At 43.2% G+C, this 26,981-nt stretch overlaps 3 protein-coding genes across 6 annotated transcripts; 1 reads left to right on the forward strand and 2 right to left on the reverse strand.

Moving 5' to 3' along the window:
• Window positions 1-1,395: 1,395 nt before the first annotated feature.
• LOC111835648 (VPS52 subunit of GARP complex) lies at window positions 1,396-11,627 on the reverse strand. Of its 2 annotated transcripts, XM_072705936.1 has the most exons (21): window positions 11,543-11,627; window positions 10,996-11,121; window positions 10,548-10,635; window positions 10,378-10,430; window positions 10,193-10,268; window positions 9,989-10,056; window positions 9,301-9,476; window positions 7,560-7,710; window positions 7,131-7,231; window positions 6,843-6,975; window positions 6,369-6,426; window positions 6,117-6,250; window positions 5,605-5,760; window positions 5,274-5,392; window positions 5,070-5,193; window positions 4,357-4,452; window positions 3,976-4,083; window positions 3,605-3,670; window positions 3,231-3,342; window positions 2,941-3,059; window positions 1,396-2,164 (listed from the first exon to the last, which is right to left on the reverse strand). In XM_072705936.1, exons 2-21 carry the CDS (start codon window positions 11,083-11,085, stop codon window positions 2,018-2,020), a joined length of 2,175 nt encoding a protein of 724 aa, XP_072562037.1. In that variant the 5' UTR covers window positions 11,086-11,121; window positions 11,543-11,627; the 3' UTR covers window positions 1,396-2,017. The 2 variants fall into 2 exon arrangements, with proteins under 2 accessions (XP_072562037.1, XP_072562036.1); XM_072705935.1 differs by lacking the exon at window positions 11,543-11,627 and having other exon boundaries at window positions 10,996-11,294.
• Window positions 11,305-13,241, forward strand: rps18 (ribosomal protein S18). The gene is made up of 6 exons (XM_023796174.2): window positions 11,305-11,391; window positions 11,850-11,948; window positions 12,054-12,140; window positions 12,237-12,338; window positions 12,625-12,716; window positions 13,127-13,241. Exons 1-6 carry the CDS (start codon window positions 11,389-11,391, stop codon window positions 13,200-13,202), a joined length of 459 nt encoding a protein of 152 aa, XP_023651942.1. The 5' UTR covers window positions 11,305-11,388; the 3' UTR covers window positions 13,203-13,241.
• A 1,355-nt stretch (window positions 13,242-14,596) lies between these two features.
• Window positions 14,597-24,677, reverse strand: LOC111850593 (E3 ubiquitin-protein ligase RING2-A-like). 3 transcript variants are annotated; one of them, XM_072705938.1, is made up of 8 exons: window positions 24,657-24,677; window positions 19,321-19,412; window positions 18,869-19,029; window positions 18,420-18,635; window positions 17,576-17,875; window positions 17,370-17,399; window positions 16,779-17,010; window positions 14,597-16,386 (listed from the first exon to the last, which is right to left on the reverse strand). In XM_072705938.1, the coding sequence occupies exons 2-8, from the start codon at window positions 19,396-19,398 to the stop codon at window positions 16,270-16,272; spliced, it is 1,134 nt and encodes a 377-aa protein (XP_072562039.1). In that variant the 5' UTR covers window positions 19,399-19,412; window positions 24,657-24,677; the 3' UTR covers window positions 14,597-16,269. The 3 variants fall into 3 exon arrangements, with proteins under 3 accessions (XP_072562039.1, XP_072562038.1, XP_072562040.1); XM_072705937.1 differs by lacking the exon at window positions 24,657-24,677 and adding an exon at window positions 20,578-20,903; XM_072705939.1 differs by lacking the exons at window positions 17,370-17,399; window positions 24,657-24,677 and adding an exon at window positions 20,578-20,903.
• Window positions 24,678-26,981: the final 2,304 nt, after the last annotated feature.

A 26,981-nucleotide genomic window follows, 5' to 3' on the forward strand; every position in this document is an offset into this window, starting at 1 on the left:
TGTGTGTGTGTATGTGTTTGTGTGTGTAACCCCCCTTTGGTGCCTCTCGTACCAGGCCCGGCCTTGTCTCATGCCACCTGGAATTTAGGCCCTGTGATATGTGCATGTGTGATCCTACAGAAGCTATAATCCAAGTGAAAATGGTAGATTGCCTGGATTCAAATAACATTCTGAGGGATAGCCAACATGCATTTATGAGAGGTAGATCCTGTTTAACTAATCTACTTGAGTTCTTTGAGAAAGCTACAAGAGAAATTGATGACAATAAGGCCTACAATGTGATCTACTTAGATTTCCAAAAGGCCTTTGATGTTGTCCCCCACAAATGGCTCTTGCTTAAGATCAAAGCTGCAGGGATTTTAGGAACTGTAGCAGCTTGGATCAAAAACTGGTTAACAGACAGGAAGCAGCAAGTAGTTATTAGAGGCACAATGTCACAGTGGGCCTGCGTTCATAGTGGGGTACTGCAAGGTTCAAAAAAGGCCAATAGGATGTTGGGTTACATTTCTAAGTGTGTGGAGTTTAAGTCAAGGGAGGTGATGCTACGATTATATAATTCCTTGGTAAGACCCCACCTAGAATATTGTGTGCAGGTTTGTATACCTTAAGAAGGACATTGCTGCCTTGGAAAAGATGCAACGTAGGGCTACAACAATGATTCCTGGTCTTAGAGGAATGTCTTATGAGGAGAGGTTAGCTGAGCTGAATCTGTTTAGCCTCGAGCAAAGGAGACTAAGACAGGACATGATCCAGGTATATAAGATTCTAACAGGTCTGGATGCTGTTCAGCCATATGGCTACATCAATATTAATTTAAGTACTAGAATTCGTGACCATAAGTGGAAATTAGCAGGAAAATATTTTAAAATGAACTTGAGAAAGCACTTCTTTACACAGCGTGTAGTTAGAGTATGGAATAGTCTTCCTGTTAGTGTAGCGGAAGCTAAAACCCTGGATTCCTTTAAGTCAGAGCTAGATAAGATTTTAAGAACTCTGAGCTATTAGTTAAGTTCTCCCCAAACAAGCTTGATGGGCCGAATGGCCTCCTCTCATTTGTAAATTTCTTATGTTCTTACCATTGGCCCCAAATTTCCAAATGGCACAGAACGGCAAAAGTTCTGAGTCGGCCTATTTCCAACACCATTTACTTTCAGGGGGTAGACCTCTGCTTGATTTAATGGAATCAAAAAGTATTTTTCATGAAAAAATACAAACGTACACCAAACAGGTCTCCCTCTAACGAGGTTTAATCAAGCATTCCAATTAACAGAATGAGTGACACCCCACAACAAATAGTAAAAGACTACTGATCAGTTATTTTTTTTAATAATGCTGTCAAAAGCATAGATTTATGATGACACACAACACTAAATGGAATGTCTTTATTATCCATCCATCCATCCATCCATCCTGCATACTGGGGGTCCAGAATCTATCCTGTAAGCCAAGGGCGCTTGGCAGGTAATAACCCAAGATGGGGCACCAACCCACCTCAGTGCCTTTATTATGTATTGTTTCAATGACACACTGAAATTTAACCACCACACCCCCATGAAACACAGCTCCAGGAAAACTCTCAGCTCATGTGCAAGTATGACCATGCAACAGCTGACCAATGGCATCCCCTACTTTCTTTCAAAACACAATTAAAGCACAGTAAAATACATACTTTTTGTGAGTAAATTACCAATTATATCCACAAATACAAAACATTCCAGTTTTCCTCCTGATCTCATCTCATACTCCTCCGTTCCTTCTAAATCACACACAATTCAAACAATGTCATTCCTTCTTGGAATGACATTTAATTCCTGTGCACCATGAACTGTATGATTTTTCTTATGGACAGTAAATACACAGAACATGACGATGCATAGGTGAGAAATGGAGATCCACACTGGTAAAGTCCATTTGCGGATTACAGCTGTAGATTGCTGGTTCTTCCACGGGTACTAATATACATGTATTCACTTTTCCATTAATCTATTTAACCTGCTTCACCCCAGTAAAATGCTATTCAGAAGTTGGGCTTGTGCTTCTTGACCTCGACCATGAGGTGGTGAAGATTAATGAGCTCTGAGCGAACAGCCAGGCTGCGGAAAGTGGGCTGCGAGAGGACCTTGTGGAAACCATGATAGTACTGGATAAGCTGAGTCAGCGCCCCCTGGTGGACAGACACATAGTTTAAAAAAAAAAAACAGGATTGCGGTAGCCTGCAGAATAATCTTAACAATAAAAGATTGATGGACTAGTTGGTGACAACAGGCAGAGTGAGGAGCCTCCTTTGTCCAATTCCTCATGAAAATGGCTGCTTTCCTTACTAGGGTTGGAAAATTATGGGAATTTTCAAAGCTGGAAACTTTCCATGGGACATAAGGGAAATATATGGAATATATGAAAATTGACAGGAATATATGTGAATTAATGGGAATAAACTGGAAATTTACAAAATTGCAGGTTAGCCTATAACAGGGAACTTAAATGTAATTGAAAAAAAATCTTGATTGCATTAATAGTGATATCATTGTGTAACCAAGTACTTGTAATTATGTGTGTAAAAATACCCCAAAATAAGCATCTGCATCAAAAGACACATATTCTACGTTGTATTATTCATACAGTTTTTTTTTTGCAGTGTCTGACAACCCGTGCAGACTTCCACAGAGTTCAATATTTCTAAAATTCCCCAGCTGAAATTCCCATGGAAAGTTTCTAAAAAGATTCCGGAAATTTACAGGAAATTTTCCACCCCTGTGCAACCCTATTTGCAGCACACAACAGATATTACTGGTGTTAAAGAAAGACGTTTTAAATGTCTTTTTTGTACACAAACGACCCTATTATGGATAAGCACTTTGGTAAGATGTACAGCATGGTATATGTGGCTATCGATACTTTTATGATTTTCTATAAGATTTCAGCAGAGGCTTTGGGAAGGACCTGTATGATGCTGGTGCCGTTCTTGAAGTTGGTGAAGGACCTCATGACGTCCTGGCTGAGAGCTTCCACAGACTGCTTCCAGGTGCTGGAGAAGCCCCTGATCAGCTGGGTGATGCGGGCTGGGCCGGAGCAGGGAGGAGCAGCGCAGGAGAGCCGAAGATGGTGTGTGAACAGGAGCGAAAGGCTCGACATCATTATCTTATTCATTAATAAACATGGTGTAGGAGTTCATGCCAGTGGCGGCCATGACAGCGAGTTACTCCATGTGCCACCTGCCTTCCCAGCCTCACCTTCATCATTCTTCAGCCTGTCCAGCTGTCCCTTCTCCATCAAAGCCTCACTCTCCTTCACAAAGGCAATCATTCCTCCGAAAGGAGGGGACAGGATCTCCTCAATGAACTCCTACCAGAAAATATCAAAGACACAAAGCAACAAGACCAAGACTTTTGTTTGCATTCACAGCCTTTGTTGTTCAGTGCATCACCTTCTAAACTGTGGACAGTAAAATGATTCAGTAATAATTTCCTATACTACAGCAGCTGTCACATATAATCAAATCTCACAGTTTCATTACTGGACAAATGCATTACAATTCAACTGTCAAGATATGCAGTACTGATGAAGCCTGAAGGGGGCGCCACCCTGCAGTCCTCACCCATCTTACCTGTGTTCTGGCCAAAAGAAGCTGCTGGAAACCCTCCACCTCTTTACTGTCATCGGCTGCTCTCTCCTGAGGGACACGGAGGACAGAGAGGCCAAGATACAAATATATACAGAGACCATGAGGATACGGCTTTATCATTGGGAGTACAGTCCCTACACCATTTACTCAATGCCTTATCCATCTATAACAATGTAATACACCATTAATTACACTTTTCTTCTGCATTCTGCTCAAGCTATAACTGAAGCATGAATTACACTGATATCCATTTGATTTAAAGAAAACATTATATGAGCAGTAATGTAAAAAAAGTATTTCAGATGATCTAATTTATTCGTTTAAACGAACAAGGTTCACAAGCCATAGGTCACCATGAGAACACTGAGCATCATGTCATAGTTGTTGATGAGGAAGATGAGCTGGTCCCGCCTGGAGGGGAACTCTGCTGCCATCTTCAGGACAAAGTTCTCTACTTCAACCTTTAAAAAAAAAAAACAAAGCTCAAATAACCTGTACACTGTAACTAAATCCCCTATTTGAATTTCATGAACGAAACTTTGACAGTGATTAATGCTGAACAAATTGGCTATGAATTTGCACGGCTAGGTGAGGTTGTGAGGCTTTATCTACAACCAGCCTGGCAGAGGTTTGGGTTTCACTTAAAAAAAGCTGCGTAAGTCAGAGAGGTAACAGCACACTGCTGTACAAAGGTCTAGGGTGTCGGGTTTCACCCCAGTTGAACAGTGACGTACCTGCAGCTGACCAAGCAGTGCGTTGGTCCTCTCGTTGGGAAACGTCTGGTTGATGCTGACGATGGCAGAGGAGAACTCAGCGTAGCGGCGCGTGATCTGGAAGAGAGAGTGTGTATCGGCGTGTTAGCCGAACGTTGTGGCAGTGTGTAAAAATGTATCGAGGGATGGAGTGTAGTATGCCCATGCTGAGCGTAGTACATACTGTAGTACATACTGACATAGCAAATACAAATGCAGAGTGCAGTGTGTGTGCAGTATATATACTGATAGCTGAGGCTTGATTTCAAGTATTATATTTATGGAGGACAGGGAAACGTATCAAGTTTGGTGTGTGAATATAAGTACATAGTGAGCTGTATACATTTACAGTTACATATTTAGCAGGCACTTTTGTCCAAAGTGACATTGAAAAACGAGGCAAATAACACACTGCAAACATGCATGTCATCAAGAGAGTCAACTGGGCATAAATGGAGCAAGGCTGAGCTTCCAATGAATGCTCAGGTATGAGCGTAAGCAGTATTACAGCAGAAGCTACACAACAGCTTCTAACAGAGCAAGAACCTAGTAAAACTATTCAAGGACCAAAAGTGTAATATAGCATTCAGGGAACATAAAGAGGCATCAGGCTAGGAAAGGAATTCATGGAGCGGATATGTCTTGAGGAATATACAAATACAGTATGAATAAATGTAGCGAGTATTGATACTGACGTAGTGAGGCCTGGTGTCCAGAACGCCCAGCTTCTGTGGGTCGGTGTCACGGATGCTCTGGATATTCATCTCCAGGATCATCTCAAACCTCGGCCACAGAAGCTCCAGCACGGCCTCCCAGTACCTGCTCCGGGAGAGAGACATGAGGGATCGCTGCACTAGGAAGCAGCCGCGCACACAGACACACGGTGTTCAGGCACTGACTTGTCCATAGCGGGGATGTTCCTCTTGGCTGTGATGGCCTTGAAGCGAAGGATGATGTGGATGCAAAGGAATATAGCGATGCTGTCGTAGCAATCCGACACATAAGTGGACATGCTTTTCTGGGGGGAGGGGGGTCCGAGAGAGAGGGAGGTGCTAAGAATATGCCAACCACCATTGGCAGCTTTTAGCCTTCGCCATCGCTGTCCACCTCATCATCATCATCACAATGATCGTGCTTTTACAGACAGACGCCTTCCTAGTTTTTGCTCTTCATCATATGGCATATTTATCAAAGATTAATTCAGCACCGCAAGGAACGGGATCCTCCTACCAGGAACATGCTGAGAGTCTTTCCCATGATGCAGTTGAAGAGGTCCAGTGCGGAGTTGCCTGCCACCATGAAGAAGTCGGACAGGAAGAGGAACTCCCGGCAGCCGTTGTCCAATAGCGCGTAGTGCTGGCTGCGGAACAACGTCTCGTAGGGGTACTGAAAGCACGTGGGGGGGGTTAACTATGGGGACTTTAAACTCTTCTGTGAGTGATATGCAAGATCAGAGCAGACGAATGAGAAAAATGACCAAATTCATTTGCTACTATTTTGACTTCATGTGATGTGTTTATGTCATACCTATTCCTAAACACTCCTAAATAAATATCATCAGGAAATGCTGACTGACAGCTTTGTGCACAGCGAAGCAGTGTGTCTGTGGAATATTTTGAAACACTGTGGTGGAAGTATCTCTGAAGGCTGTTAAACTGCCCTAAATTGCCACCACCAGGCCTGTGAATGACGGCGATCTCTTGCAAATAGCTGAGGGTAGGAGAGATGATCTGTATTCTTACCCTGCAGTCTCCTCTCTGGGCCGTGTGGGGGATGAGGATAGGCCCCTCCAGCTCTGTGGGGCTCAGTATCGCCCCCCGCTGGCCCAGAGTGAAAATGGTGTTCCTGCTCTTCAGGGAAGGTTTGGAAAAGAAGCGTGCAGCAAGGTCAAGGTCTATGACTCAGTTATAGATCACAGGTACACGACAGACAGGGGGGAACCCAGCACTGAAACAGAGTGCGTGTCTCCTGCGGTCTATCAGGGTAAAGGATATCCTTCTTAGCGGTGTCCTCCACACCCATCAGGTCGTCTTTATCTGCCACTTCCTCATACTGTCAAGACACAGAAGAACGAAAGAGTCAGATGAAGCTCGTCCTAACTCAAACTCCCTGAAAACATTTAAAAACCAACAAATGATCCTTCTGGAATTAAGCATAAATTTTTATGCACATGCACCTTGTGACAATGCATTATGTAATAACACAACAAAATGTAACAAACTTTCACTATAGTTGTCGGACTGGTGCATTTGTGAGAAATTTAACAAAATGGCTGATGAGAAAAGTGAACAAGAACCACGGAAAGACACTCATCTTCCCTGTATGGAAATATTTTGAATTCCATTGAGACGACATTGAACCAAAGCATATATTAACCACAAAAATGTTATATATTTTGACATGATTTCTTTTCAGTGCTGTGCAGCCCTGGCTCTCGCTCTTCACCCCTCGCCCTGGTCCCCCCTCACCTGCACTTTCATCAGCCTTCCACTGTAGGACTTGAAATAACTGTAGTAGATCCTGCTCATGGTGCCCACGTATTCGTCTCGGATTTCTTTAGCTACCTGCCTCTCGTTTGCCAGCAAAAACTGGTAGAAGAACCTGCATGGAAAAGACGCAGGAGTTTTGTGAAGCTAGCGGGATATGCACTGCAGGCTGTGCAGAGGGCGAGTTTAATTTAAAAAGGATAAGAGTTAGAGTTAAGCTTAGAGTATATTGTGACCCTGCTGAGACAGATGCTTGCTGGTGGCCGTTACCTGTACTTCAAGAGAGTATTCTGTGGAATCTGATAGTTGGTCATAGGTTTTCTAAAGGAGTAAATCTTTTGCAGGATGAATTCCCGGATTTTTGTGACAGCCTGATATACAAAAAAAAATATCGAACAATTAATTCTCCATATCTGTTCCCCATATCCATAGGCTACATTCTCCCCCCCTCAGTCCAGTTGATCACAGTTCATCCTTCTAATTGGCAGAGGTGGACATTTCAGGTCCAGAAAGTAAAAATCCAGGCCACAGTTTTGTTTCAACCATCCAATTAAGCATAAAGTGTCACAGTCACAGAATACTCAACTGGTTGGTTAAAACATAATCTTGGTCTGGATTTTTACTTTCTGGATCTGAAATGTCCAGCTGTGCTAACTGGAGTCTCTACTTCCCATCCCATTATCTCTCCCTGATCAGCACCTTGATCTTGAGGCGGTCCACAATGTCCTGGATGTCAGAGCAGGCCAGCGTCTCACGGAAGCTGAGCTCCTTGGCAAAGTTGATCTTGTTGTTGAGCTCGTGGAGCTGTTCCAGGAACTCCTGTTCCGTCACAGGGCTGTCCAGGATGACCCTGGGAACCATGACAGTGGGAGATGTAGAAACATATGATGAGCAATGCTGGCTATTTCTGCACTGCACTGCAAGATCTGCAGTTACACAGGAACCAAGGAAGGCTGAGTTGCAGTTAGGACTCAAGGACTAAAATTAATCAATGTACATATATATACACACACACACACACACACACACACACACACACACAAACATATATACACTCACCTAAAGGATTATTAGGAACACCATACTATTACGGTGTTTGACCCCTTTTCGCCTTCAGAACTGCCTTAATTCTATGTGGCATTGATTCAACAAGGTGCTGAAAGCATTCTTTAGAAATGTTGGCCCATATTGATAGGATAGCATCTTGCAGTTGATGGAGATTGTTGGATGCACATCCAGGGCACGAAGCTCTCGTTCCACCACATCCCAAAGATGCTCTATTGGGTTGAGATCTGGTGACTGTAGGGGCCATTTTAGTACAGTGAACTCATTGTCATGTTCAAGAAACCAATTTGAAATGATTCGAGCTTTGTGACATGGTGCATTATCCTGCTGGAAGTAGCCATCAGAGGATGGGTACATGGTGGTCATAAAGGGATGGACATGGTCAGAAACAATGCTCAGGTAGGCCGTGGCATTTAAACGATGCCCAATTGGCACTAAGGGGCCTAAAGTGTGCCAAGAAAAAACATCCCCCACACCATTACACCACCACCACCAGCCTGCACAGTGGTAACAAGGCATGATGGATCCATGTTCTCATTCTGTTTACGCCAAATTCTGACTCCACCATTTGAATGTCTCAACAGAAATCGAGACTCATCAGACCAGGCAACATTTTTCCAGTCTTCAACTGTCCAATTTTGGTGAGCTCGTGCAAATTGTAGCCTCTTTTTCCTATTTGTAGTGGAGATGAGTGGTACCCGGTGGGGTCTTCTGCTGTTGTAGCCCATCCGCCTCAAGGTTGTGCGTGTTGTGGCTTCACAAATGCTTTGCTGCATACCTCGGTTGTAACGAGTGGTTATTTCAGTCAAAGTTGCTCTTCTATCAGCTTGAATTATTCGGCCCATTCTCCTCTGACCTCTAGCATCAACAAGGCATTTTCACCCACAGGACTGCCGCATACTGGATGTTTTTCCCTTTGCACACCATTCTTTGTAAACCCTAGAAATGGTTGTGCGTGAAAATCCCAGTAACTGAGCAGATTGTGAAATACTCAGACCGGCCCGTCTGGCACCAACAACCATGCCACGCTCAAAATTGCTTAAATCACCTTTCTTTCCCATTCTGACATTCAGTTTGGAGTTCAGGAGATTGTCTTGACCAGGACCACACCCCTAAATGCATTGAAGCAACTGCCATGTGATTGGTTGATTAGATAATTGCATTAATGAGAAATTGAACAGGTGTTCCTAATAATCCTTTAGGTGAGTGTATATATACAGCAACTTAAACAAAAAATACAAGCCTACATTTTTACTATGCAAGTAATATTATATATAAACCTTGCAATACTTGTGTAGTACATACAGACACACAGATATCCACTTTACGTGGTCCTATGGTTACTGCTTGCACACGAACAGAGTGTCTTCCTTACGAGATCATGGTGCTGGGCACCACCAGCTCGTCCACTAGCTGGCTGAGGTGGCTCCGCACAGCCTGGCGGTTCTTCAGCCGCACGTTCATGCTGACCGACTGCTGCTGCAGCGTCTGGATCTCGCTGCTGATGGAGGAAAGGTCACTCTGGAACCCGCTGAGCATTTCTTCCATGCGCTGGCCAGAAGAGGAGAGAGGAAATGGTTCTGCACACATGGTAATCAACATGATTCCATTACACAAGCAGTGTTTTCTTAATTGCCAGTGTAACCCTTAAACAATAGCCACTCTTTTCCCTACAGTTCCCCTTCACAAAACACACCCTTTATCATACAAACACAGACATAGACCTGTATTCATATCTTTCTGGGGACCATCCATTCATTTCTATGGGCAAAACACTAATCCCTACAATGACAACCTTATCCCATACCCAGCCCTAATCTTAACCATAAGTAACCAAACAAAATACAAGTATTTTGGATTTTTTTTGTTGTCTATTGCAGTCACAAATTTTTATATAATTGAATTTCCCATTGTGGGGACCAAAAAAAATGGTTAGTCAAAGTAACAGGTTTTTATCACATTGTGGGGACATTGGGTCCCCACAATGTAATGTATACCTGGACCACACATATATACACACACACCATTTCTGAATGACACGAAGATCTCAGACACTCTCCTACCTCGAGTATAGAATCACAGGCTGTGATCTGGTTGTGGAGAGAGGCAATATTCTGGCTTTCCTTAATATCTGGCACAGGATGAGTTACAGATTGTACTTCTTACATGACATCTAATGCATATTATTTCAATCACTCAGTCACATAACAAAAACTGTGAAATTCCCTCAATCCTCTTTCCTTTAGTGGGAAAAACTTTAAGGATACAGTCCTTGATTGAAGCCTGCTCAATGCGCTGCAGTTCTGTTTCCACCTGCTTGGAGTACTGCCTGAGGTCTACACCCTACAAAAGTCATAATGGCTATATTGAAACCTTTTACAGTAATGCATTATGTCACAAGGGTTTAGTGCCATATTTGGGAAATGTCAGCAGACAAGAGGTTCTGACTCACAGTTTTCAGTGCTTCTTTCACCAAATCATCTTCAAGATTGGCTTGAATATGAACTGTAAGTAGACAAAACATGAATTCAGCATCGCCAAAAATGCGTTGAGTACCTAAACTGGTCACCTACATGGATCAAGCATACTTCAAATGATCAGAGAAATATATGGTATACTTACTGTCCACTTCATCCAAGATAAATTCATCTGTAGTTAGATCTAATTCTCCCAGGTTGATAGTTGGGAGCGTCTCATATTCAGATTTAATCTACATAAAATTAGAAATATATTGTCAGGTACTTCATACAAATTATTTGCGACGTCTTGCGTCATGCTCTTACTATATGGCTACAAAATTTTACAAGTCAAATGCTCTAAAATGGTCAATTATTCCTTGAATAAAAACAATTAAATCAACTACAAGCTGCATAAATTACACAGACATGACAGTCCGGTTTTTCAGATAGCCAGAAAAGATGTAAATGCTTACAAACTACCTAAATGAACAGAAATGAAACTGACATGATACTTGACAACAGCGATTTTCATTTAACGAAAGCAAATGTTCATTGCATGACATCGTTAGTGACACTTAACGGTAAATAACAGAAAAACAAATGTTAAATACCTCGTCTTGTAAATATCCCATAACGTTAGCCGTTAAGCTAACAGCTGTGTTTACATCCGAGCCAGAGTTGGTTTCTACTGCCTCCGCCATTGCTGTCACCGACCGCCGTCCAAGCGTCCGAGTAAACTAAATAAAGTACCCAGAGTTAATGTTTCATCTAACTAATGGCGCGCTAAACTTACACAGAAAAATATTATGCCCGCATATGTCTTAGACAAATACAAGCTGCAGCTTGCAAAAAAAGCAACATCAATTATAAAAAAGTGGACAATGGTGTTTCCACACGAACAATTTCCCGGCACGGAATCACTTCCGGCGTAAATCCTCTGAAATGATATAATTGTCTCGCGAGATATCGTGCGCTTCCTCTTCGAAACGGAATCTGCCTCTAAGATGGTGAGTGTGAGAATTAGGCAGTAGTATGAAATATGAAATATCTGGTTTCATCCATTCTATATGAAATCCTACGATGTGAATAAAAGTATGAAAATGTTCCCAAAACTGTGTTTTTCAATTTTTGTTGATTATTAGTTGGGTAGGAACTTACGGTGCAAAGAAATGCACTTTAGATAGTTGCCTATGAATTCGGTGCAGTGTCAGGCCGCCTCCATTTAATGTAATGAAACGGGATCTCACTTTAGTTGCCTTTATGGCACATTGCATAAGTAACCCCTACAAATAAAAATGCGTTTTAATTTGTAATTATTACCCCTGCTTCCAACTGTCTGTAATTGAACATAGTGAAATACTCACGTGTCCTACACAGGTTTACTTAGTCATTGGTATATCTTGGGTTAATTTGGCTGTTTCGCTGTGTGTATGTGTCATGATGTTTGCTTTGTTTTACTTTTTAGTCTCTAGTGATTCCTGAAAAGTTTCAACACATCCTTCGTGTTCTTAACACGAACATCGACGGGAGGAGGAAGATCGCCTTCGCCATCACTGCCATCAAGGTTCGTGTTGCCGAATGACTGCCCACTGCAAACCGGACGATGTGTAAATGTGAAGGATTTTGTAACAAACCGAAGGAGATATCTCACGTTTCGGATCCCTTGCAGGGCGTCGGTAGGCGATATGCCCATGTCGTTCTCAGGAAGGCCGATATTGACCTTAACAAGAGGGCTGGCGAATTAACTGAGGATGAGGTACGATTTGGGGCATCATAGTTTGGTGGAGACTTGCAGATTCCAGCGTCGTGGCGAAATCATCTGTTAAAACAATACCCTGACTTTTTCCGGTAGGTTGAAAGGGTCGTGACCATTATGCAGAACCCACGCCAGTACAAAATCCCTGACTGGTTCCTCAACAGGCAGAAGGATGTCAAGGATGGCAAGTACAGCCAGGTATGTTGGTGTAGTTTGAGAAAATAGCCCTTCATGAACAATTAGTTTATCTATAAGCCCTACACTCATCACCTTTTTGCATATTTTAAATTAAAGGTTACCAACTGCACAGGTAGTCACCTTGTGTTAATGTGAATTGAGGAATAAACAGTACATTTTATCCAGTTTAATCCTCCTCCTCTCTGAATGCTTGATTGTATACTAAGCGGATCTACCTAGAATTGATTGTATTATAAAGCATATTTGGGAGCCTTACATTACTTAAAGTATATAAATGCTTTGACAGATTCTTGCCAACGGTTTGGACAACAAACTGAGAGAAGATCTGGAGAGGCTGAAGAAGATCAGGGCTCATCGTGGTCTCAGACACTTCTGGGGGTAAGAATCATTTGCTGGATTTGTGGTTTTTATATTATGGCTTCATTTTTGTAATTGAAGTAATGTATACCTCTAACCTTAGCTCTGAATCAAAATAGTGCATCAAGATTGTTTAAAGCAGGTTGAAATTTGGAACGGGCAGATGTGAAACTGGGTGATCGGAGTTGTAATAGATTTAAGCAGCACAGGTAGTGTTGAAACTCTTGCTTCAGATTGTTTGCAGGAGAATTCAGTCCTTAAATTCTCTGAATAATATTGAACTCCTAGAAAATGCTAGTTTTCTATCAAGCCATATCATGTGCTGCTTAGTGTGTATTCTTTCAGAACATGTACTTGATTAGCAATGTGCCTTGGTTGGGGGTGTATTTGCGGAAATGAGTGGAATTCACAGGCCGTCTTTCTCTTCACAGTCTGCGTGTGCGTGGCCAGCACACGAAGACCACCGGCCGCCGCGGTCGCACCGTTGGTGTGTCCAAGAAGAAGTAAACTCATTGTCTTTGTCAATAAACACCACAGTTCACTGTCTTCTTGTCTAGAGTCTTTGTTGCGTGTCCCTGTGTTGGGCACTTGGATTTCAGTTGTGGTTACCTTACATTACTGATATTGACAACTTTTTTGTGGTTGAACAAATGGGATTTATGGATCTGCTTGTTTTTTTGACGTTGTTGAGAAGTGATTTAGACCAGTGCATGTAGTGTTTTAAGAACCAATACCATTATTACTGTGCTGATTATTGGTAAAAGTTTATTCTATCATTGTGAAATGGGTACATGGTAGAACTTGATGTTCCTGGTCATCTAGAATAATCACCGTATGTTTTGCTCAAACTGCGCTCTACACAAGATATTAACTGTTCTGAACCGGATTTCCGATCTTGTCAAACAAATGGCAAATGACAGTTTTAGGTAATGGAAATCGTGCTATATTTAAAATATTAATCTCTATTTAGTAGTCTTCACAAATTAAGCAGTTGGTTGCTAGCCAGTTACTGCAGTTAGATAATTCCACCAGCCCACTGTGCTAGTTATGTCAGTTGAGCTATAACCTCCAACATGCACTGTAGCAGTTCGCTATGGTTTGAAACCAAAGAGGAGAATTGCTCCCTCCAGATTGGGGATTAGTTACTGCCTCAAGTGCAGAAGTTAGTATCGAGGTCTTAAGAGTGCAGGAAGAATAGAGCGGGAGATGGACAGGTGGATCAAAGCAGTGTCAGCAGTTATGTGGATGTTGTACCATTCTGATGCAGTAAGAGAGGCTGAGCCGAAAGGTGAAGCTATTGATTTACCCCTTGATCCATGTTCCTACTCTCACCTATGGTCACAAGTTCTGGGTAGTGACTGGAAGAATATCTGGGTAATGAGCTTTCTTCATAGGGTGTCTGGGCACAGCCTTAATCGCAGGGTGAGGAGCTCAGACACATGGGAGGGGCTTAGAGTAGAACCACTGCTCCTCCTCATCAAAAGAAACCAGATGAGGTGGCCTGCATATCTGGCTAGGATGCCTCCCCAGAGAGATATTTCAGACGTCCTTCCAGGAGGAAACCCTAGGGCAGACCCAGGACATGCTGGAGCAACATCTCAGCTGACTTGGGGATGCTTGGGTATGTTTAGACTGCTGCCCATCAACCTGACCCCACATAAGCAGAGGACAACAGATGGTGGAACTTCTAAATTCATAGGAATAGAGCCATTCTGATGACTCAGTTACAAAGTGTTACTATAGTTTTCACACCAGCCTGAAGTTTGAGCTTAAGAACAGCCCAATACACAAAGATGCACATGTACTTGAGATCCAGTGTTTCAATTTCAAATGTGAAATGTATAAGATGGCGTTAAGGAATGACCGTTCGAGCCTTCATATTGACTGACAGACAAAAAGTGTACGGTGTAAAAGCATCAGGAGAGATTTAATGGTCAAACTTAGATGCAATTGCAAACTTCCAGATCTCATTTTGGACAAATCTCAAACCTGGAGAGATCAGGCAGACATGCAGTTTTATTGACGCACCGTAACTGCAAAATCAGTGTTAATTCCAGATGCAGGATGAGATCACCAATCCATCACAGTGTACTCAGGCAGCATCAAGACTGGAGTACCCAGCCGAAACCGGCAGAGCAAGTTTGGGGCAGATTTACTGAAATAAAACTCTTTAAAAAAATCTCCTGTATAAAAGTCAGACACGGCTCGATCAATCTGATATCAGACCTTCAGTTAAAAAGATGCAGTTCGCATCTTACAAAATTTATGAGGCCACAACTAGAGACATTTCTCCACCCAGGAGTAAGGGAATCCCCAGATTTCGAAATTCAGTCTAAAAGCAAATTTGCTGCTCACATATAATCTACGGACTGTCTTTCTGTAAATACATTGACTGACTGATGAAAGGTGACCCTGGTGAAAAATGCAACAGCAAAGCAACATTTTCACCATGGTGACTAAGTACTGAGGTACCTCGAGGCTGTCTGTGGGTAACCATCATTGCACAGATCACCAGGGAAAAGGGGGGGGGGGGGCAAAGCAGAAACTTCACAGTGAGTAGAACCGGTTGATGCAGTAGGAGAGAGCTTGTGCACACCTAAGGTGACAGTATCAGTTAATGTAGTACTTAGGGCGTAGTAGAAAAAAAATCCATCCATAACGCTTATCCGGTACAGGAATGGGCTGATCCTGGAGCCCACCCTTGGAAACACTGGGCGAAAGGTAGGGGATTATGTCAGAGTAAGCTGACTGTTCAGAGTAGCTTAAGCCAGTGTTTCTCAAACCAGTCCTTGGGGACCCCCAGACAACCCACATTTTTTGTTCCCTCCCAGCTCTCGGCCAAGCAAGAACACCGAATACCTGATTCAGATGTGTTGGGATCTGGGAAACGAGCAAAAACATGTCTCTCTGGGGCTCCTTGAGGACTGGTTTGAGAAACACTGGCCTAATTCACTTAGATCGATCAATATTCCAGACCACATATTTGCCACTGGGGAGGGGTACTTCCGGACAGCCTCTGATCAACTGTGATATACAAAAAAAAAGCACATCCATCAGTCACATGTGAAATGGATTCAGTCATCAGAAAAGTTGCTCCTCCCATTGATGTTGCGCCAGTCCACCAGTCCACTTGGAGAATCACTACAAAATAATCGTGGACAGTTAAACGGGTACTTTTGGAGGTCAGGAGAAAGGAGTAGAAAGGCTAGGGGCAGTGAGCTACACACACACAGTGTCGACTGGCATATTTGGACAACAAAGTGTCGCGTCTCTTCATCAGGTCCGAAGAGAACTGAGGGGGTGGAACGAGGTCTTGGCTTCATAGTTGTGAGAAACACAGACCCCACATCCTAGATCTGAAAAGTGAAAGTTAAATCAAGCCAACATTTCAGTCAAGTGTGAACTCTAACTTCTGACTCAGATAAATATAAAAAGGTTTGATTGTGCTCAGATTTCAGAAGAAAAAGTGACAGTAGGCTTTCTCCCAGTTTCAAATTTAGAGAAGAAAATCGGAAAATCAAAACTCTTCATGGCATGGCTGACAAGGGAAGAGGAGGGGTGGGAGTGCCCCCCCTCACTGCGGCTGATGCTGCTGGTGGTCCTTGGTGGGGGCGTAGTACAATTCCAGCGGCTTGCTGACCTTCCAATACTTCTCGTTCACCAACTCCAGCGTGAGGGAACCATTCAGTATCTGAGAGAAAGCAGAAAAGAACAGAATTAAAAGAGTCACAGAAAACACAGGATATAAGATGGTGTTTCCCCACCTGGACCCCCAGGAGCTGGGAAGGAGCAATAATATGGATTGTCTCAGGGTCCCTGAGGACCGGGTTGGGAAACGGGCTTAGAGAACGAGTCTTTACAAACGCAACCAATGATTAAATTTAAAGGTTGCAATGACTGCCACTCCAGACTAACTAAACTCTTCTGGCCAGTAGGGAGCTGAGGGGGAGCAAAAACGTGGACTGTCTCAGGGTCCCTGAGGACCGGGTTGGGAAACACTGACATAAGATGCATGATAGATGAGTGAAGGCGGGAGATGGCTTTCAATGGCTTCCTGCACCGTATTCATGCAGCCCCACTCACTGAAAACTGTCCGCCAGACGTGGTGATGTAGATGGTGTACTGTTTTTCACTGACATCCTGTAGACTGGCCCCTCCCCCTCCTCCTGCCCCGCCCCCTTCATCTCCCGCCGCCGACTCCCCGGCCGCTGGCCTCTCCGGCTGTCGCTTGGCCTGCCGCTCCTCCAGGGCGATGCGCAGGGCCAAGTATTTGGAAAGGTGGTCCACCGTAGCATTAGCTGTCGTTTTCACATATCTGTAGGTATGAAGGAACTACTGACATACACAAACACTTTATATTTACATGTATAGTATTCCTTAAAATTAAGGATAAGAGATGTATCTGTCAGCTACAGTCCCAAAAGTACAGTCAATACAGGAAGTTATTGAAGAGCCAAAATATCAGAGATGCGGAAGCAATGCAAAAAGGTGACATGCCTTTAAACAAATTTACACTTTATCTTTTGATCTATTTAATGTGTTCTTTAGTCCATATTACAGGTATATTTTTGGCATATGTGTTTTTGCTATCAGGTGCTTTTAATAAAATGGGAAGGTACATCCAACCTACGCAAAATATGATTTATGTAAGGGTTCGTAAAACGGATTACTTACATCAGTTGAGAGCTGCCTGTATATCTAAACCTGGGATTAAATAAAGAGAACTGTATCTGAAAGGTTTATTAAGGCTAACCTTTATTTGTGTCAAATTCACCCAAGATAATGATTTATATTTAAATGACACCAAACTATCCGATTTCTGAATCCAAAAGCCGTCCACACCGTTTCTTTCCAGTGTGAGGCAGACTCACCCCACTCACCTGGTCTGGCTGTACTCCTGGGTGTTGACCAGTAGGGGGTGCGGGCGAAACACCAGCTCGATCTCAGAGGCCGGTCCATCATGGTGGTGTGACAGCGGTGGTGTGGGACTGCCCCGGTCCATCTCAGGACAAGACTCGTCGGACAGGCGGGGGCGCTTGTTTTGGCTAGGCCCCGCCTCCGTTGGTGGGAGGGCGGGGTGCATTGGCACAGAGTCGTGGGAGCGAGCGTCACAGTTGTCCTCGCCGCCGCTGAACGTGGTGTTGTCGCTCTCCTGCTGCTGCTTTCGAACCCTTTGCGCTCTGAGTGGGGGGTGGGGGGGTTAAGCAGAGTCACAAACAGCTCGGGTTTGAGGTGGGACTCTTTACTTACAGTATCTATGCAGTACCTTACAGTACCTATTGCCTCTAGACTGCAGATACCACATCACAATGTCTGTCTGTCAATAAGTTCAAAATTTCAACTGCATTTTTGTTGTTTGACATTTAAATTTGGCACAGCACGGTGGTGCTCTGGTTTCCCCCCACAGTCCAAAGACATGCTGAGGCTAATTGGTTAAAGTTACCGAGTGAATGGTGTGTGAGTGTGCCTACAATGGGCTGGCCCCCCATCCTTGTTTGCAGTCACATGTGTGACACAACTCTAGTACCTTGCTTCTATCAAGATTATGAATCAGACTGTGATGGGCAGAATGACTGAAGTGCCCTTTCCACTTGTTCACTGCTTGGAGACAGTGTACGGCCCTTTAAGCTGATGCAAGAGACATTCTGTTACGGAATGAGTTTGGTGCAACAATGTAATTCCATCCTGCTGACCCACTGAACTGCCCCCGTATGGCACACATACCTGTGGAGGGCTTGCATCTTGAGGCCTTCTTCTATGCTGGAGCTCAGTGCCTGTTTGTTGTGCAGTCGGCTGAGGCGCTCCAACACGCGGTCCTGGTGGGCCTCGTATTCGTCCCGGCTGGGGTAGATCTTGGAAATTAGTGCGTCGAAATTCGGGTCGGGCCGCAGCGAGCGCTTCGAAACCAGCTTCTTGCGACAGGTGGGGCATTCTTTGTTGCTGGTGGGGGGGCACAAACAAAGGTGGTGGTGGGGGGTCTATTGAAAGCACTGTGTATAAATTGGTCATGATATAGATCTCCCTGAAAGTTCAACTAAAGCACAAAAACACTACAAGACCAAAAAGCGCAAAAATGGATTTGGCCATTAAGACCCCCCCCCCCACTCCCGCAACCACAAGCATGCACAAGCTCAAGAGCATGAAAACACAAGCTGGCCGGAGTCTGAGGATACCCCGATCGCAGGGCGGTGACGATGCATTCGGAGCAGAATCGGTGCAGACACTCCTTGGTGGTCATGGTGTTCTTCAGCATGTCCAGGCAGATGGGGCACATCAGCTCGCTGTGGAGGCTCCGAGGGGACACCGCGATCTCCGTGCTGTCCATGATCGCTTCCTGTGGCACACAGCCGTTAATTGATTGAAGGACCTTCGTGTTCTTCACCAGAAAATTAAAAAGTGGCTGCACTGCGAATCCACAGCCTCAGAAATGTCTCACTTACCTTCATCTACACCCTGGTACAACAGTAGCAAATTACCATTAAAAGATGGTCATTAGCTGCCAATTCAAGCAAAAATCACACCAGTCCATCTATGTATGTCAGACTACTAGAAGCACTACTACAATAACCTCACATTGTCCCCAAACCCCTCATGGATAGACTATGCCCACCGGTTTGACACCCACCTGTGGCGTTCTGTGTAGCTCGTATAAGCTGAGTTCCCATGTTTTGCTGGGGTTCTGTGCGTTGACTGGCGTGGCCATTGTGTCTTAGTGTCCTGGGTTAAAAAGGAAGAGGGGTACCAGGATTACATTTCGATATGGTCAACAGCAAGAATATCTTCTCCCATGATATCACTCCGTAAACATTCCAGTATGGTTTAACAGTGCCCTGATGTCACATATTTTGTCGTCTATTTTAATTTGTCAGATTTTTAAATATCCTGGGCCACTCCAGGCGTCTTAGACGTTTAAGTGCTAAAATAACCACATTGATCATAAAATGTTAAGAAGCCCTGTTAGACATGGGCTTTAAATTGGAGTTATATCCTCCTGAGACACCACCCATTCATTTATGTCCATTGTAGTGGACATTTTGTTTTTGCATCTATCTTTTCACTGATGTAAGGAAACGTATTTATTCCTGTTGTACACTAAAGAGGACATGCTGTGAAATTAAAAATAAAAATAAATTTGAAAAAAATCTAAATTGTAAGATGTCTTATTTCCTCCAAAGACAACCTAAAATTGAAGGACACTTTTTTCCTTGGGTCTCAGGAGGTTAAGTTGTTTGCCCACGTGCCCGGGCTGAGGTTCTTTCTATTTTTTCAAAGAAATTAATAAATAATAATGTCGTGAAGTCGGCTCCACGAGTCGCCGCTGACCTTGCAATGAAAAACACGGAATCTCTCAGGAAACTTATTACTTACACGTTAAGAAATTTCACAGTGGATCTCGATTATCGATTAACGCGGACACGTAGCCAATAACCTCAATCGCAATGCCCGTGTAAAAAGTATCCGCTAAAGGCGTCGCACTTTCGCATCTACTTTGTCCACAAGCAACAGTCGCGAAATAACTTCAAAAGAGAAGCAGCCGTCGCCAACTCCGTGAATATCACCGCTTATATCAGCACGGCCACCCATATGGCGTCTCACTACACATCGCTGGCAGTTAGGCTACATGCAGAAATGCACCATCTGGGCAAAAATGCAGAAAGCAGGCACATTATATTTTAGTTCCTCTTTTTCAGCAGTTTCAAATATTTCTTCTGCTAAGCCGCTTAAGCTAACAATTTCAACAGTTACGATCGGGGAAGTAATGCACCTCTAAATCAGCCCAATAACTAACCTGTACTTTTAATGTATTTTATAGAAATGTGATGGCTGCCGAGACGCCGCTGTGCCGATGTACCGTTGCCTGTACTGTAAACTAACTACTCACCTCCAAATATTATATATGATCGGTGGTTACTGGAAGGTTACCGAGCTAGAAACTCAAACACTTCGGCGCACGAGCACTCGCTCCCCGCTATAAGCAGACGCTAATGCGCCCCGTAGTGGATCTAGGCGGCCGCTTTTGTTCGGATCGTTTCAAATTCTATTAATAATATTAATTTTAAAACTTGTCCAGAACGAAAGTAATAAGAGCAAAGTGTCAGCCCCAGCGTCACCGAGCAGAATCCATCTTTCCGGCGGATGTTCCCCCCGCCTCCCGACCGGGCAGTTTCGGCGTCCTCTTCATCCACGGCGCAGCCGTGCAGCCGCCCCTGTCGGCGGCTCGCAGAACCATCACTCAGCGCCCGACCAGCTTTTATAGCATTTAACAGTCTATTTATTACCGTGGAAAATCCTAACTTTCTCTGCTTACAATTAGATTACTCTGCGGGTGAGTGGTAGGAAACATGTAGCCTATACGGACATGAAAAGTATGCCACACAGAAATAGACTACAAAAACATTATTAGTATTAGCGATTAGTATATTTTAATTAATATTAAAAGGGAATTTAGGATATGAAAATACAGAGACTGTAAAAAGTACTGTAAAAGTACCTGTTATGAAAGTTGGTAACGCTGTATCGGTTAAGTCCATTGCAGAATTACGTGTTCATCTATATTCAAATGTAGCTTTTCTGTTTTAATGATAGAGATATTATTTTTAATATTATGTGACAGATGAATAGCAGACGAACTATTCTAATGAATAAAGACAGGAGATAAGTCGGTGTTTCAAATAACGTAACAGTTTATTAAATATGTTTACGTATGTTAAGATGTATGAGACAATATTCTACAAATGACAGTAAAAGTAAACATTACTCATATCGAAACTGGCACTGGAATTCACAATGCGAAAAACAGTCATAAGGTTTGGGTCCTCTTTGTGTGGGGCACTTTAATTTAAATGGCATATTATAACTTAACAAAAACCCCTCAACCACAAAATACGAACTACGTGAATGTCACTGAATACGTGTAAAGCCTACATAAAACAATGCCACGGAAATAACAGAAACCTGCTTTACCTTTTTCTTGCAAATACACTGCAGGATATCGTTACACTCGGCATCAACTTAATATGACTGATTATAATAACCATAATGCAAAGTACAGAAGCAACGATGGCAAAGATTTGACATTGTAGTGGAATCTTCAATGGTGGTTGAACTGGTGGTGAAATTGTGACCAGTTACATAGGCCGACTAAAGTAGCCTATGTAACGAAGCATTACCCAAAAAAAAACGTTAAAGAGGGGTTTTCGGTTTAGAAAACACAGAATGATTGAAAATGTTACATTTAACAGGGAAGATTATCTTAGATCTTAGGTAATGCTATGAAATATTTGGGGACATTGCAAAACCTAGAACAAAAAAAATATTGATGTGTAAAACACCTGTCTGTATAAATAGATGCCAGTCATAGGGGCAGCTGTTCTGTAGCAAAGCTCTCATGCTATATTTGAGTAAATCAGGAGATTAAAGGCACTTCCAAAGATACAATTTTTAAGGTTTCAACATTTGAAATTAAAAGGATAATTAATATAATGGTAACTGTAAGTTGGAAAGTACAAAACGGGCGATACAAATTCATGGCTGGTGTTAAAACGGCATTTATTTAGCCAGTTCAAGTGCATTCAAACTTTGGAGGAAATGTTTAGCTGAAACAAAGAAGGAGGCTGTCTTCAGTGTAAATATATCGACGAGCGGGAGCGTGCGTTTGTGCCCGCGTGCGTTTGAGAAGGAGAGCGCCTGGGGATTAGCCTCCGTGTGTGTCCACCAGTGATTAGCCCGGTCAGCGGGCCTGTTGTGTATTGAGGCAGTTGATTAGCATTTTAATGCCGTCCCCCTCTTGATCTCTTCCTGCATGTATCTTCGCCTCACTTTTCCTTTTCCTCCCGTACATTTTAACTCCTTTCCTGCAGTTTCTCCCTTTCAGTTCCCACCAGCTCTCTCCCTGCTGCTCACTCCAGAGTCACACTCAGCCACACAGTTTTTATTTTTTTGTTGCCTCATCTGGCTACCCTCTCTGCCCATTTGCCTACACTCCTTATATCTTTCACTCCTAGTTAATCCCACTTTCTCCCTAAACCCTCTCTCTCTCCATCTCTCACACCAATCCCTCCTTTTATTTTTTCTTTTTCTAGCCCCTCAACATTGCCAAACAACCCCCACATTCTAAACTCATTCACCTCCATTCTTTCTCCTTCCTCTCTCGCTTTGTGTTTCTGTAATAAATTGATTAAAAGAGAGGCAGAAGGAAGATTAAGCCTGGGACACAGGTACCATGGACTTATGAACCACTTCGACACTTGAGAGCATCTGGTGTTGTCCATGTGAAGTACGTCAAGCAGTTCTTGAGGGACACAAGAAGTTTCTCGAGTTTCGGAGCCGAACCAAGGAAACCTTTAAATACATTTGAAGGATTTTTTTCCCAATAGCTGAAAAGCAGGAGTGGATGATTTAAGAAAAAAAGAACTTTCTAGTCTCTTAGCTTTAAGGGCTTCTCTCCATCTTCCTCACTCCACCCCCGATGAGAGAAAGAGTCAGGTGCGTGATGTCCATCCACAACTCCTGATTTCAGAGACTCAGACACAAGAATTGCGTTTGGACAATCAGCAACGGACACCCAGGAACAATGGATGGGGGGGTGCGGGGGGGTCACGGGGGCACTAGGGACAGAGGCTGGCGGGGAGGGAGGCCCACAGCAGGACGCAATGGAGTGACCCTCTCGGTCAGCAAGACCGTTTACAAAAGGAGCTCCTCATGGTCACCCTGATCAAAGAAAGGAAGGAGAGGAAGCTCAGCGTCGTAAGCGGCAGTGGAAATCTAAATTAGCCCAATGAGACCTACAATAAATGATGAAAAGATCAAACAGCAGCCAAACATAATGCCTACCTCCTATGCCATCCAATGCCAGCGCCTGTGTGGAATTTCCCTAATTTTCCAGTTCCGAAGTTTAAAAAGTCTAGTTAAAACGTAATTTATCTTGATGCCATACCTCTATTTCATTCGCAATCGAACAACTAATAGGCAAAGAGAAATATCTGCTCTCATAAGGATAGGGTTCACTAAAACTTCACAGTGCCATTCGCTTTGGAGTTTAGTTCAAATTGTGTTAAAAAATTGAGTGGATTAAAAAATAGTAGTAAGTTATGAATTATTCAGAATAGAGGATTTGACAGAATATAAGTACACATACATGTATTCTAAACAGACCACAGTATGATCTATTTATTCTACTACTAAAAATTTTAAAAGTGTAAAAACGTATTCAAATAAATTGTATTGCTCTAGTAATAAAGCTTCTTTTGTCATATATCGTGTTACTCTCTGAAATATTTTCTGATGTATTCATAGAAACATTTAATAAAGAAATACTTTATTAAATTATAGTCCAATTAAGGCCCTTTATTTGAGCTCCCTTGAAATAAACGCAAAATGGTTTGCAGATCCCCTAAATGAAGACTGACACCTTCATATGATTGAGATATTAGTCCTTATGTTCCAAACTGGGTTCTTTGGTGATATAAATTATTTTGAAAATTCCACATAATATGAAGTAAATGATGACAAAGCTTTTTTATGCCTGTAATTAATTTTGGAGCGCAGTGTTCGTTAAAGCACGAAGCAGACATGCAGCCTGACTGAAGCGGTGAGCAGCAACAGGTACCTCCTGATCTTAAGTGCCCTCCCCGCTGCATCGCCCTGGCGCTCAGGTTAACTTTCCGATTAGCACGCATTTGAGCGCCGCGGCTCAGCTAACAGCCTCATCCTCACCCCCTGTCAATATCCTGCTTTAGGCCTCTCCAGCACCATTATAAACACTGCAGGAGAAATAATAGTATATACATCCATAATCATGTGAGCTTTACGAAAGAATGACGATATACTTTAGGTGCGCAAGTGTAAAACATATCAACAAATAATATAAAGTGCAAAGTAGGTGAAAAATAAAGTTTAAAGACTGAAAAAACAACTGCTGATGTCAGTGTTACTATAATAACTGTAATGTGCTCTTCCTACCTCCCGGCTGTTGCCCTGATCTCCTCTCGACCTCTGTAACATGCTCTGTTTCAGCACTGAACTCTTTTCTGGTAATTTCTCCCGTTCTTCACTCTCTCGGTCTTCAGCCCTCTCTGTCTGTGTCCCTCTCTGTCTTTCAGTTTCCTTGTGTGTGTGTGTGTCTCTCTCTCACTCTCTCCCTCTCTCTCTCTCCATCCTCCTCATTTCATGCAGGACTGGGGTTACCTAAGAGACTGGGCTTCAATGGAGAAAATCTCTTTTGGTACAATAAAATGGGAGAGAGGGAGAGGGGAGAGAGGGAGGGAGTGGAGGAGCAAGGGGGGAGAGGGAAAGATAGAGATGCAGATGCTGGCCGGGAGGGTGGGGGGCGGGGGGGATAGAAAATCAAAAATTGAATGCGTGGCTGCGCTTGCGTGATTTTGTATCAATGGTCAGTCTGTCAGGGCATCAACAGAATTGGCCTGGTGGTTCAGTTGAGCTTGAAATGCATGCCGGTTTGGATTGGATTTGGATTTGTGACGCGCTTCAATATTTGTAGGAAAAGCTCACCTTTCCTAATGTGCTTGGAACTTTTGCCCAGTGAGATATGTAAGACTGATTTCAAATAACAGCTGACTGTATTCACAGGACGTTCACCACCCTGTGACTTGAGAGTAACTCCAACCTTTATAATAACACGCAAAACAAAAGCTTGGACTAAGCTATAACACAATGGACCCCGGCTCTGCTCAAAAAAGGCTCCATTCATTAGCTTATTTTAATCCACATAGAAGGCAAGTAAATGGGTTCCTCGCAAAATTCACATCTCCCCCCCCCCCCCCCCCAGCCCTCTTAGTCCCCTGGAGCCCTAAGAGTCTGTCAGGAGTTTATCGCAGCCTTAGCTTATCTAAGGCAAAGGCCCTATCATTAAGCACAGGTAGACCGAACCACCTGCGGAAGTTTCATAAATCTCTGAAGTATCTTTGTATTCAAAAGGGGTTGCAGGAACATTCAAGATGATAGGCCACATGACCCGAAGATGTAGTAATCGCAACAACAATGTTTTATTTCTATTATTCTATCTCATCAACATGCCGATCTAAGATAGCTGTGACAATGATTTAATCAGATAGTACTGCGCTGCCGTGGAATTGATGGCAGGCATCCCGGGCAGATTGTCCGCAGTCCGGTTCAATGAAGTCATTTCCAGGGTTCTGTCCATCTGTTACCGTGGCAGCGGTGACCACTGCGTCGCCATGGTGAGGTCCGCACAAAAGGGCGTGGCGTGGGAAAGAGTCCAGGGGTCAGGAGTGAGGGTCAGGGGGTCAGAGGTCACAGCCAGCTGGACAGCAGACAAGAGGAGATGAGGGTGAGAAAAGAGGGAGGGCCATTTGCTGGAGGGCTGGCTGACTGGACACAACGGGACATTAACATTGAACTGGGCGAAGATAAAAGAAGAATCGGAGAGGGGCCCACTGACAAACATCTTTGGGAGGCAGCCTACGCTGCCACTATACCTACTGATGTCTAATCGTGCATGGCATTTGACAGGCAATTGACTCCTATCAATGTCCCGGCAAATGCGGCTTTTGAGAGATTTGGCGGGCTGTGCGTGTTGTCGCCTTTAACCAATAAGCAATACTCGGGGAAACAATGGCGCACTTGGGGGACTGCGTTCTAACTGCCGCTGGGAAAATAAATATATTCCAGTGATTGTTCGAATAAAGTTTCCTCAAACGAAAGGCAAAATCATTTCGGGTTTGCAATGTGCAGCCATCATCCAGTAGGGCCTGGATTACTTTGAAACTGCTTAAAACTTCATAATATTACAATTTCCAGTCTTACAAATCCCATTCTAAAGATAATGTCATGTAAAAGTACTTTTATTAATATATACTATAATCACTTAAGAATATTTAACTAGAGTGTAAACATATATACATTTAGTTAATAATACATAGTTTACTGGGTGCTTAATATCTACATAGGCTGGCAATGTGTTAAAGTTCAACATCTGCAAAATAGAACATAGGAAAGACAACGATGAAATAGAATAAAACCAATGCAGTGAATGCAAACTGATATACACTCATAAACCCGGAAGTCATGCTGACTTTGGAACGCGGCTCTTTTGAAGCACGGCAAGGTGATGCAGCATGTGTGTGTGGCTGTAATAAGATTACATCTATGCATGCAAAAACATGACAACCTAACTTTAAAGCACAGTTTGACATCTTTTTTGGGGTATCTAGGAAATAGGCAGGAAAAAAAGAATCGGAAAGTAGGAAAATTTAACAAACCTGTCCTCAGGCAAAACTATTTAGAAACTTTACACTAGTTATTTTG

This window comes from Paramormyrops kingsleyae, chromosome 23 (genome assembly GCF_048594095.1).
Source record: "Paramormyrops kingsleyae isolate MSU_618 chromosome 23, PKINGS_0.4, whole genome shotgun sequence".
NCBI lineage: Eukaryota > Metazoa > Chordata > Actinopteri > Osteoglossiformes > Mormyridae > Paramormyrops > Paramormyrops kingsleyae.